This window comes from Hipposideros armiger, unplaced genomic scaffold (genome assembly GCF_001890085.2).
Source record: "Hipposideros armiger isolate ML-2016 unplaced genomic scaffold, ASM189008v1 scaffold_82, whole genome shotgun sequence".
Lineage (NCBI taxonomy): Eukaryota > Metazoa > Chordata > Mammalia > Chiroptera > Hipposideridae > Hipposideros > Hipposideros armiger.
The window spans coordinates 354,343-368,086 of record NW_017731432.1 but is presented as its reverse complement, the minus strand read 5'-3'; the positions used below and the strand labels follow the sequence as shown (position 1 = coordinate 368,086).

Here is a 13,744-nt window from a genome sequence, read left to right as displayed (position 1 = left end):
AGGCACCATGTGAAAGTTACCTGAAGTCACATAGACAAAACAGTTAAAAGATTTGAAAATAGGCATTTATTCATCTGTAGTCTTCTGAAACATTCCCCATTCTCCCTAGTTTATCAACATATACCACTGCAGAGCAATCTTAATAATCAATACAAAAATGATTATTCTGTGATCTTTAAAAATTTTGGCTAATATACTAAAGACTCTCCTACTGTCAGTTCTAAATATATAGGAATATGGAAAACATAATAAAATATTTACCTACTACACTGTAGCTGAAAACACTAGAAACATCGAGAATTAGTGTTTTATTTCATTGTAAAAATTTAAGAGTAGTTTGAACAATGCCTGGCTTCTCACTGTGTAGCTTATAATACGGGGAGGGCATCTTTTCTCATTCTTGGTGAATGCTCATACTCCTCTGAAACGTTACATCAACTTCTAACATTTTACCCTTTGAGCTTTTAATGTCACGAAATATCTTCAAGAGGTCCTTGAATGTGAGGGGTTTTGCCAGTAACACTACTCCTGGGACATCGTCATCCTTTTCATCACAACCACTTGACTCATTTATGTCAGTAAGGTCACCTTCACTAAGTTCCTCTGGCTGCATATGCACCAGGGTTGGCATTCCCAGCTACTTCTTCTATAACTCCATGTACATTAGATTTGAATTTGACGTCCAGTGTTATTTTTCATTTCTTTGCTACACTTTCATCTTTGTTGGCCAATTCCCTTTCAATTATCCATTTTTGTAAAGGGTAATGTGGATATTTAGCTGGAAGACCAGAAGGCAACACAACGCATACTCTGAATAACTGAGTAACAGATGTGCAGTGACCGATCACTGACAAACTTTGAAAAAAGTGACGTTGTTGTCACTGAGGACTATGATCATCTATATTTGCAAGTGATTTGTGGACTGAAGAGCTAGCAGGGAAGTTTGTACTTTATGCAATTACTAACACGATATATACTACGGTAACTGAAATTTGAAGCATGTTGTTTAGGGACTGGTGTTATTTAACTAAACCATGGTAACTGAAATTTGTGTATGCCAGAACTGTGCAAAGCAAGGACAGCCAATACCACACTCAGCCATTAATGAAAACAAAGCTCTATATAAACAGACAGGGAGAGATCTCTAAAACAGTCTTAAATGCAAAAATAATGTCTCAGAAAATTATATAAAATTGTCCCATTAAGGTAAGGCATATTTTTAATACACATATGTACGTAGATTGTGTTCATTCATTCAATAAATATTTATAGAATACCTACTCTGTGACTGGTATGTTCTAGGCACTAGTGATGTAGCAGTGAAGAAAATATATAAGGTCTCTGTCTTCTTAGAGCTTAAAATTGTCAGAGAGAGAGATAAAAAGAAAACAAATAAACAAGATAACTGCAGATAGCAGTGAGTGCCTTTAAAAAGAAAATAAAATAAGGTCATGTGCTTCACTGAAAAGTGACGGGGGGGGGGGGGGGGTTTTATTTTAGATAGAGCAGTCAGGGAAGGCCTCTCTGAGAAGACGACATTTAAGATGAGAATGGAATAAGGAGCCAATCACGATGATTATATGAAATCACCTTAAATCCTTTTTGAAGCAATGCAGAGACTATGTAAGTAAACTGCAATACCACATATGACGGGTCAGGAGCAGGAGTCTGTGAAGATACGGAGACATCACAGGAAGAAGAGGTCTTAAAAGAATTTGGCTGCTTTAGAAAAAGGTATACAGAAAAGGGGCACAGAATGAACTGAGTTAAAGCCCGAGGTACCTATACATGTAGATGAGATCCATCATTTCAAATAAGAAATCAGGAAGGAGGGAACAGACTTGGCAGTTTCTAAGGAAAAGTCAGGACGCAGTGTCCCAGCATCCATTACGGGTGGGAAGTCTCAGGTTCAAGGCTTTGCCCAGTCACTGGAGTCCCTGGAAGAGTGGGCAGTCGGCTCAGGCAGCTCAATGGAGATCCTAAGAGATACACACTCTGTCTTTGTGGAAATATCTGCTAAGTGTGTGTGGCACAGAGTGCCTGGTTAGTGTGGGTTCAACAAAACTCATGCTTTCCCTTTGATTGCATAGAGTTGTTCCCAAGAAACAGCTGCCTAACTGGAGACTACATTACCTAGTTCTCTCGTATCTGAGACTAAATAACTGGTTCACCAATGACATGTGCATGCCAAGGTCAGGTATCACTTCAGAGCCAAGGGAGTTAAGAAGAGGGTATACATACCTCATACTCTGGTCCAAAGCCAGCATAGCCACAGAACCGTCCAGAAAGTCTCCAGAGATAAGGGATTCCTCCAAAGAGAAGAATAAGCTATAAAACAAAGCATACTTTGGTCACATTTGACCAGTTCTAGAAACTATCATATGAGTGCATGTTATAAAGAAAACAAGACCTATCTCATTTAGGATAAAATATGCATTTAGATAAATACAAACCAATTGAGATTCTAAATTTAGACTGTTTAAAGGTTTTTGCCTATACATTTTATATGGATGAATTGTATGGTATGTGAATTATATCTCAATAAAGCTCTTTAAAGGAAAAAAACTTTTGCCAAAAGACCACAACAGAGGCATTGTGAATCAGGAGGTAAGCTTAAAAAGGCTAAGCAACTTGTCCAAAATCCCACAGCTAATGAGTGACAGAAATAGAATTTGAACCACGTTTTATGGCTCCATAATTGGCTTTTCCTTGAAAAGAAAACAGCCCTCTCTAGTCAGGACGAAGTGTTAGTATCAGCACAAGTGGAGTCATGTCCACTTGCCAAATTGGGGATAGAATGGGCTATCTGTGCCTTCTCTGGGTAAAGGAAAAGGTGAACCCTGAGGTAGCAGTCAGGGTTTCATAGAAATCGGCCCCTTTCCTCAGCATGCCCTTTATCTGGGGCAGATAAAGTGAACACAGATATTCACCAAATCACCAGGACATTCAAATGAGAATGCAGCTCTTAAAATCTGAGAATATATGTTTAAGAAATATGATTTCCCACAATAGATACTACGTTTGTAGAACTCGTTTTGTTAAGAGGAATCAATATGTTTCTTTCTGTGGAGCCTCAGGAACACAATGGTCAATCCTACTCCTTGGTCAGAAGCACAATATTCCCACCAGTTCAGACAGGCTTTGGGGGTTTGGGGCACTATAATACAGTTCATGGGTAGCCTCCCATCTATTTTCCATTTTTATATATGTATCCATTAATAATCTAGTGGTTTACATGTTTCTTTCAGAATGTATATGACATCACATCGTACTTATCATTCTACAACTTGCTTTTTATACATTACATTCTTTAGATCCATTCGCGGTGAGTTTTACCTTTATTCAGTATTATCTGACTGTTCTCTAAGGTGTTTATACAAACTACACTCCCATCAGCAATACCTGAGTGCTCCTGCTGCCCCACAGTCTCACCCACACTTGATGCTATCCATCTTTTAGACTTTTACCAGGATGCCGGGTTGGTTGAGTAGCATGGTTCTCCAATATTGTCCTTGGACAGTAGCATCAACATTACCTGAGATGCGTTAGAAACGCAAATTCTCAGGCTGCACGCCAGAACAACTGACTCAGAAATTGGAAGTGGAGCCCAGCAGTCTCCAGGTAAATCTCATGTACACCCAAGGTTGAAAATCAATGTTTTAATAAATTTCTTTTATAAAGGCTCCCTTTGCTCTATGTCCAGCTATTTCTACTTCACTACAACTAACTCAACCTTAGATGTAAATTCTGTTTTCCCAAAAGACATGCTTTGGCATCACTGTATGGTATAAGCTCCACTTGTTGAACTAATTGACTTGGGATGGCATTTCTTTCATCCTATTCTCAATACTAATAAATTATGCAGAATTATGGTTTTATAATGCTTTTGGTAAAAGGTGGGAACACCTACTATTAAAAGTCCAGCTTTTAAATAAGTATCAAGGGTAGCTTTAATATAAACTTTATGCATCTATGAATGCATTTGGAAACTGCTGTTGCAACCTTGTTTAGTATACTTTAGGGAATGAAAAACAAAGGCCAGTGAAGAGTAATGTTTCTCTATATTGATAATCTCACTGAGCACGCTCCTGTGGATGTCTTATAAAAAGAACTAGCGATCTCAACAAAAACAAGTCCAATGTTGGGCCGGCCAAGTGGTGCATTGGTTAAGAGTTGTCTTGAGATGCCAGCTCTGTGTAGCAGGGCCCCGGTTCGAATCCCACTTTAGGGCCAGTGATGCTGTACCCTCTACAGCTAAGATGGTGAACAATAGCTCGACCTGGAGCTGGGCTGCCATGAGTCGCCGGTGACAGCGTAGGCTGCCGTGGAGCTGCAGTGGGCTCCTGTAAGCGGCCAGCAGCCGGCATGAGCTGCCAAGAGCCACAGTGAGCGGCCGTCCAGTGGCTGGTGACGGATCTGCCTCGCCCGGGAAGAGCGTAATGATGGTGCCAACGTGGGCCAGTGAAGCAACATCCTCCACAACTAGACTGAAGAACAAAACGACAGCAACATGTCTGTTCCCCTTCCCCCAATTCCCCAGCACTGTTCCCATCCCCCCAATTCCCCAATTAAAAAAAAAAATCAATATTGAAAAGACTAATTACTACTATTCACTGTCTACCCCAAAAGCCAATGCAATTTTAGTTTTTAGATCATTTATTGATTTTTCTATAATAACAAGATTTAACTTTTCCAGAAGTTTTGCCATTTTCCATCATCTTGAGGAAATGGGAGAGATTTCCAATAACGCGGTTGTAACCACACTAGTCTTGCTATTCCATATTTGTCAAGGCAAATTTTGTGACTGGATAGACAATTCTGTCATCATTTAACAAAGCTACCAACAGCCGGTTTCTTCTCACTAACTAATGAAACAATGATGATAAGCCGATCTCAATTATTTTCAATTTAGGAATCTTTCTCTTAGTGGTACAGGGGATCTTAACCAGTTATGGAGGCATAGTGATGATAATCATGACCACGATAATAAAAACAATAACAACCAACACTTATGGAGCACTTACAATGGATGAGACACTGTTCTAAGCATCTTACATATATTAACTCATTTAATCTTCTCAACAACACTGAATGAGGAACTATTACACCATACAATTTTAATGGATGAGAAAACTGAGGCACAGAAGTGTCAAGTGACTTGCCGGAGGTCACACATAGCTGAGATTCAAACTCAAGCCTGAGATTCAAACTCAAGCCACCTGAGTTTAGAGTCAGCTCTTAACCTCTACCCTATGCACTTCCAATTGTTCATGGGGGGTGGGAGACCAAGAATTGGTTTTAGAGGGTGGAAAAAAATCTTACTCATTTTATGTATAAAGCACAGATATACATATACATACATACATACAGTACAGAAACAGATATACAGTGCATCTGCGGCATTAAAATTTCATGGAAGGGCAATTAGGAAAAAATGTCTAAAAAGATACATGGTCAGGGGCCAGGGGAGAGTATGAAAAAAAACCTGCAAAACACTGCTCTACACTACAGAGCCTCTCCTCTTTTAGCGTAGGGGTAAGACTGGCCCTGTTTTGCTAAGTGAAAATGATCTGTCACTCATTGTTTCATTCAATAAATATGAATTATGTGCTTATTATATACCAGGCACTAGGTATAAAATGATGAACAAGACTTTAAAGTACTTTCTTTAAGGAACTACCAATCTGTCAACTAAACAGCAAATTCAATACAAAGTGATAGTACTCTGATAGGAATAACGATGGGATGCTACGTTTTGCAGACTTGGGGGACAGGGGACGTTTCAAACAGTTTCTTAGAAGAGATGATGTCTCAGCTGGATTCTGATGGAAGAGCAGGAATTAATTAGCCTCCAGTGGAGATGAAGAGGGAGCAGAAGGGCACTCCAGACAAAGATACCAGAATGTGAAGACTCAAAGTCATAAACCAAGCTGGGTATGAGATGGGAAATAAAGAAGGGGAAAGAATTCGGGGGAAGGAATAAAAAGATGAGGCTCAAGTAAGCAATGGCCAGGTCAAAAGGGACTTCATAAACCATGCCAGGAAATATGGACTTCACCCTGAAGGAAACAGCGAGCCAGTGAAAGGTTTTATGTAGGAGAATGACATGATGAAAATTATTCTTCAGAATTCCTCTGGCTGCAATGTGGAAAGACAGGTTGTAGAGTTAAGGTAGGGGCATGAAGACAAGTAGGGACTGTTACAAGAAAAATAACATAAGGTTCTTTTTCACAGCTGGCCTCAGGGTGACAGTTACCATATTCCATAATTTTCAACTGACTAAACAGTTATGTTTCTACCTCTTTTGCTCCACACCCATTGCTATCAATAACAAAGGTCAGGAAAGCATTCTCGGATTTGTAGATATGGTACCTTCTTTTGTGTCACAAAAAGGAAAACAAATGTTACAAAGTATTAAACAATTTGACAGATTGTCTCTTCAGGAAATAAAGTACTCACAGTGCCTTCAATTTCTGAATAGAGTCCTGACCAGAAGCTGAAGGTACTTTTATCCAGCTGATAAAGTCGAGATTTCTCAAATGTTTCTGAATCCATGATCTGTCCTAACTCCAGTGGTACATGAGTTGTTGTTTTATATATCCGTCTCTGAAATATTTTGAAGAAAATACTTTAATGAAACAGTCAAACCCATTCATTATTTATTGCAAGTCATTTATGCTCAAACATTGAATGGTTTATAGCATTAGCTTGTCGCTTAAGCCTGTTGAATTTGCTTTATACATACACAAATATTGCATTTGATCAAGTACACTGTCTACTAAAACAACTGATGCAGGAAACTAAAAGCAGAACTAGAGAGCCTGAGACTAGCTGACTAGGTAAAATTAAAAGTAGGGTTGTCATCACACTTCAGTTTGCATATGTAAACCAAAATTGTAACATCACAAACAATACCGCTCATTCCAGGTATAAAATACATTCTATAATGAAAAATTCATGGAGAGAAGGAAGCAGATATACTAACCATGAGTATTAACAGATATTGTGGCTAGTCATTAAATTTGGTCCTAGAAGCCAAATTAAGGGAAATTTGAGGAATGACAGACAGAAACATATCAGATCTTTGAGAGAAAGACAAATTTTCTCATTATGCCAAATTCTAAAAGGTAATTTCAGCCCATGTTACATAATACAGGGAACAGATACGAAACAACATAATGGGCATCATTTTCTGCAATGGTTTTACGACACATGGCTTCTCTATTGTTGTGCTTCTTACCAAACCCTCAATAAAAGGCATTACATGAAAGCACAACTGAGTAAAGAAGACAATATAGAAAAGTAGTTACTGTAACTCGGCTTATTATTAAAGTAAGACAGATAGATGTCCAATACCCCATCCCGAATTTAGACACTACATACTGTGTTTACTTTATGAAAGTATCTTCTGTAGGACCTACAAAGAGTTATGTCTGAGAACATAGCGCTACACAGCTTAACATCTCTTCGAATATCCTGGACTAAAAGAAGAGATCAAGATATAATCCAGGGCCGGCCGAGTGGCGCGTTGGTTAAGAGCTGGCTTGGGATGCCAGAGGGCCCCGGTTCGGATCCCACATATGAGGGCCAGTGACACTGCCCTCTACAGCTAAGATGCTGAACAACAGCTCAACCTGGAGCTGGGCTGCTGTGAGTCTCCGGTGACAGCGTAGGCTGCAGCCCCTGTGGCAGTGGGTTGCCATGGGCTACCGTGTGTAGCCAGCAGCCAGCGTGAGCAGCCAGCAGTCACCATGAGCAGCGGTCCAGAAGCCAGCGACTGATCTGTCTCGCCCAGGAAGAGCGCAATGATGATGCCAACTTGGGCCAGTGAAGCAACGTCCTCCACAACTAGACTGAAGAACAAAAGGACAGCAACTTGTCTGTTCCCCTTCCCCCAGTTCCCCAATAAAAAATCTTAAAAAAAAAAAGATATAATCCAGACCTTAACAGATATAGAAAAATAAAAAATTTCAATTTAATGACTCATGCAGAATGTAAACTGAGAGAAGAAATTTTCAGAGGAAAAAGACCACAATGCTCAAGAAAAAGAGTTCCGGCAGTTAAAAAGAGAAAGGTTTTCATAACCATAATGGTTGACATAATTCAGAAACAACACAGAAGAATGTACAGCAGTGAGAAATTGCAATAAAGCAGTCACTTCAACTTAAAATCCATCTCATTTAAAAGTTCATCTCTCTAATCCATCAAGCTGTTAATTACGATTACTTCTAGGGAACTGTTATTAAGTAACTTTCACTTTCTACATTACTGTTTTAATTGTTTAAACAAAAACAATAAAAATGTTTTTAAGAACAACAACAAAAAAAAACATTGTTCTTTGGGCAAAAATAATATAATGTATACACTTTTCTTCCTTAAAAAAAAAAAAAGAGTTCAGGTCCTTGAAAGGATTGAGAAGTCTTTATTTTCAGAAAAATGGTTTCCTAAGCCTATGGCTGAGCATGATTACACAATTGTCATGAGGAAGTTGTGATTCTAAAACATTAGCATCTTCCTTTTGAAGGCTTATCAGTCAGTGCCAAAGGTAAAGAAGGCAAGTCTGGGCCCGAGGATCCTAAGCTGTGGAGCAGACACAAGAGCTAAAGCCTGACAAGGCGGCAGCCCTGCCTTCCCTTTCACCAGGCCCTAACCGGCCTGGGTCCGACGATCACATTGCTGAAAACGTCCCTAAGGCACCAGATCCTCTCAAGGCCAATCCCGCCGTTAGGCCAAGTTAGGAGGCTCAGTAGGGACCCAGAGGGTCCAGGCTGGTGCTGGGGCCACAACATCCATCCAGGAACTTGGGGTCGAGACCGAGGCTAGCCTAAGGGCTGGCCGGGTGTCGGGGTTAGATGGGCCCTGTCTCACCTGCCTCTGTGCTAGGAAGGTCTCCCAGAGATACACCGTCCAGGAGAAGAGCAGCACGGCCCCGAAGATACGCTTCTCGGCCGGCATCTCCCACATCGGGTCCAGAGATGCCCACATCCCCATGGCCACCTGGTTCCGCCGGCTCCTTCAGCGTGCAACGGTGCCACACCAACACGGTCCCCTCAAAGCGTCCCGGCAGTGTCACAGCAATATCCGTCCCTTCCGAGCGCCCCAGCACTGACACCTGCCTCCATCCCACCCATTCCGCTCAGCCTGCAGTGTTACACAAACACTCTTCCCCACGATGACGCCCGCTAGGGTCGCCAAAGTTTTTGCCGGAATAGGACCAGCCTCGCCTTCCTTACTTCCGGCCTGAGGAAGGCGGGAGCCCAAATGCCAAGTTCCGGCGTCCGCCAGCTCCAGCTCCGGCGCCGGACCTGACCACGCTGAGCTGCGTTGCACCAACATTCTTCCCCTCCCCCTCCACGCCAAGTTCCTATGGAGGGTTCCGGTTTCCCTCCTGAACCCGGCAGCGCGGCTGAGCTCTCGGCTTTGTGGCTTCCACAGTGGCAATTGCATCTCTTCGCTTCGGGGCTTGCCTGGCTGGGCTGCGGCCTGTGCCGTACGTTCCCGGCAAGGACAAGCCCACTGGGAGATGGGACTGAGCGGGAACTGACACAGAGTGGGCTGGGAAGGTAGCTGGGAATTAAGCGAGAGGAGCCTACTTCCAAGTCTCTATAGAGACCATTGCTCTTACTAGTGCTATTCTAACTGTGGTACGTTCATCCCTGGGATACCTTAAGACTAAAGGGATAGTTTAGAGCGAGACTAAGCATTATAAGAGCAGTATTTTGGCCTGTATCGGGGTGTTCTGAATTCAGGCGTGTTAAGAGAGTGCGCGGTAGTGATGAGTTTTTATTAAAGATCTTGCCTTTTCCACCCCAACAGAAGTTAGAGGCGGCATTTTGCCTGAGAGTGCGCCCTGGAGCAAAGCAAGGGCAGCGTAGGTTAGAAATACCTGAACTGAAAGGGTCTTACTTGATCCAGGGCCAAACTTACATCAGAGCTCAGTGCCATGTCTGCCTTGGAATTCAGAAATGAAATGTGGTAACAGGAACGCCTGTTAACACATCTGTTTGACTTGAAAAGTGAAATTTTTTTCTGACCGAAGATAAGTCTCACTTGCTTAGTTGCTTTGACAAAGAGACTGGCGTTGCTAATTTACATAATTATTATTTACAATTGAACTAAATCTGCAGCTGCAACTAAAATATATTTAAATTACAGTGATATTGTAATGCTAAAGATGTGTTGAAATTAACAATATCTTGACTTTCCCAACTCTTCCTAAACAATTCTAAGTGAGAGTAATAATTGTCACTTGAGAACGTGATGGACTCTAATGACATGATAACACACTTTTTTGCAAGTCAGATTGTTTCCAGCTCTTTGCTTTCAACAAAATTGGTGGTGGACCTAATTGAACTGTCAGCTAATGAAGGAACATTATTTGATTTTTGGCATATACTCGATACGAAAACAAAGAATTGATTGACATTGTAACAAAACTATTATCCTCATTTATTTATGTGAGTAAATCTTTCTTGGCATTATATCTATGAAAACAAGAAATCTAGCAATAAGAAAGTCATTCAGACACATGAATTAATCTCACTGAGAGATGCATTTCCAGTAGGATTTTACCTTTTATGTTTATGTATTATCAAAATTTGTAATTGTATCATTTTGAGCAGATTTTTTTATTAATTATAATGATTAGTCAATTCAAAGAATTCTGATACATAGGCCCATACCATTACAGGAATTTTTTTAAAGTTTTACTTTAATACATACAAATTTATCACAAAGAAGTGATCAATAAAAGGTTTTTCAAACATAAAAATATTACATTTGGATAACATTTTATCGGGGAGTAGAATGTAAATGTAAATTAGAGATAAAAGAACAATGTAGAATTAACAAATATTAAAAAGCTTATTTGTGTAATTCTTAAGCGGATGATGATGCTTATTCAAGTGTTATGTAGATTTTGTTGGATACATTATAAAAAGTGATTTTAGGTTTTATCTTAAATTGTCATTATTTACAATTTACCAGAATTTACACTTATTGCAACTATTTAAATTAATGATGAAAACTTTTAGATGCCAACTTTAAAATATGATGGGATAAACACTTTTTCAGAATTCTCTCTCCCTTGGGCTGTCCTTGCTTTGCCCTCTTTACTCTTTTCTCCTTTATCTGTCTGGGTCCATTCAGTCTGCTACAGTTAGTCCAAAGCCTCACAGAAGCTCCTGCCACCCACACTTTGGCTAAGAGCACAGGTTTAGTTAAGCTGCATAAGTAGCTACACCACATATTAGCAAGCTACTTAACATCTCTGTGAATCAGTTTCTTATCAGTAAAATGAGAATAATAGTATTTACCTCCTCATATTGTGAGTATCAAATGAGAAAAATCATGTAAATCTCTTAGCAATGTATCTGGCTTGCCCTATAAGAATAGCTACTAGCTCTCTATACTTGGGAGAATCATCATAGTGTTGATGTCACCATTTGTCAAGAGATAGGGGAACAGGAAGCTGGTATGAGGTTCTTAAAAGTCAAGACTAATTTACTTATTCATTTGACAAATATTGAGTGTCTGCTAAGTACCAGACATTGTTCTAGGTCCTGGGGATATAGTAGTGAACGAACCAAAGTCCCTTACTCTCGTAATGCTTACATTCTTAGTGGGCTGGGGTGGGTGGAGGGGTTGATAATAAGCAAATATGTTACCGTAAAAGTGAAGGAGGTGATAAGTGCTAAGAAGAAAAAGGAAAAGGAGGACATAGCATGTTGGCATGAGCGGCACTACTTTATATATAAGATGGTCAAGGGGGCCAGCCGAGTGGCTCAGTTGGTTAAGAGCTTGCTCAACAGTGCGAGCTCTGAGCAACAGCGGTTCGATTCCCGGCCCGAGCTGAGCAGCCGCTGAGCTGCCAACTGGTGGCAGGATGGCTCAGCTAAAAAAAAAGAAAGAAAAAAAAAGATGGTCAAGGAAGACCTCTCAGATTAGCTTACATTTGAGCACAGACCCAAAGAAAGAGAAGAAGCCATAGAGCAGCAGTTCTCAAGCTGTGGGTCATGACCCCTTTGGGGGTTGAACGACCCTTTCACAGGGGTCGCCGGGTACTCATATGTGGGCCTATCTGCATGTGGGCCTGATCACGGATAGAGGAGCAGTGTCTCGGTTCCTAAGACCATCGAAAATATGTGTTTTCCAATGGTCTTAGGTGACCCCTGTGAAAGGTTGAGAACCGCTGCCATAGAGTATCTGGGGAAAGTGTGCCATGCACAATGGACAGCAAGTGCCAAGTCCCTGAGGTGGGACAATGCTTCTTAGGATATTTGAGGAATAGTAAGATAGTGTAGAAAAAGTGGAGAGAGTAAGAAGGAGGAGGAGTGCAGATCATGCTATTATGCACAGTCTTAAGAACTTAACTTTTACTCAAAGTGAAAGAATAAGCCACTGGAAGATTTTGAGCAGAATAGTAACATGATCTCTTTGACTATTGTGTAGAAAACAAAATGAATGGGGACCCAGATGGAAGAAGGGAGTCCAGTTAGGAGGCCATTTCAAGAATCCAGGTGAGAGATGATGGTGGCTTGGGCTAGAGTGATAGCAGTGGAGGGAGAAGTGAATTATGGAAAGGGAATAATCACTTGTTCCCCTTTGCAGAAAGATAGTGGCAATAGAGGGGCTTGTCTGTCTAGAGGCTGAAATGAGAGCCTCAAAATAGGAGACAGGCAGGATTTTGCCAAAGGAGACTGAATTTGGAGGATTTCTAGGGAAAAGAATTCTTTTCTCTGGAGTGGTGGTACAAGGTAGTTCATCTACCCCATCTAATCTGAATGATCAAATAGCTCTCAAGCCCTTTCCCTAGCTTGCCTTGATTCTCTGATGCCAAGCATCCAAAGTCCCTTATTGATGCCCTGAACATTAGTGCTCTGATCTCAAGAAAAGAATCACTGGGAAGGAATACTTCGTATCAATCTCTTATGATTGTGGTGTGAATCACACATTCCTACTGGGAGCTGAGAGCCAGGAATAAGGTGGCCCCATCAGTTTCTACCACACTTTGCATCTAGCTCATTCTGTTTCCCACACAGATTACCAAATCGATTTAATCCAATTTAAAAACCTACCATGGTCCATTTCCAACAATATGGTAAAACCTTTAAAGGCCCTTCATTACCTGTCTACTCTTCTAGGCCCTTCTCCAAACACTTTCCTTTGATATAGCCGAATGGTAATCAAGACAAAATGACTGGAACTATGCAGGAAGACACTGAAATTTAGATAGCACCAAAAATTAAGACATTGACTTTAAAAGATCGCATTCCTTCAGCAACATAGTTAACAAACTTCTCACCTACACTGTCAGATTATGCCCATTGTTGATAACACCCATCTGTTCACCACATCATGAATTAAAGCTGATTTGAGGATGAGGTTACTGTGTCTTGCCCTAAAGCCAGAATCCTTCCCTGTAGCTCTGGAAATAGCCAGTTCTTCAGCCACCCTGAAACTCGCCTTGTTCTCCAGGCAAGCCACCCTCTTCTTTATATGGCTCCACGATGATCCCACCAGCAGAAATACCTTTCATTTCACTTTCAACCTATGTAACCCTTTATGGGACAACTCAGTGTCACCTCTGCAAAGCCTTTCCTGGCCCCCACCCTATATTCACCAATCAGCTTTTGCACTGAGTACACTATACAGTGAAATCTCATCTTACTTTTAACATCACTGCAGTGGACAAAAATCATGAACAAAATTACCCTTGGAAATCCCTTATGAAGATGCCACTTGG

General features: G+C 40.9%; 1 protein-coding gene across 1 annotated transcript in view; it reads right to left on the bottom strand.

The window, feature by feature from the left end:
* ZMPSTE24 (zinc metallopeptidase STE24) overlaps positions 1-9,248 on the bottom strand; it is a 39,761-nt gene extending 30,513 nt beyond the window's left edge. Inside the window, exons 1-4 of the mRNA XM_019643686.1 lie at positions 8,869-9,248; positions 6,460-6,606; positions 2,242-2,328; positions 1,591-1,668 (exon numbers count right to left, since the gene is read on the bottom strand). Coding sequence (XP_019499231.1) covers positions 1,591-1,668; positions 2,242-2,328; positions 6,460-6,606; positions 8,869-8,991 — 435 coding nt within the window. The 5' untranslated portion in view covers positions 8,992-9,248. The remainder of the gene's footprint in view (positions 1-1,590; positions 1,669-2,241; positions 2,329-6,459; positions 6,607-8,868) is intronic.
* Positions 9,249-13,744: the final 4,496 nt, after the last annotated feature.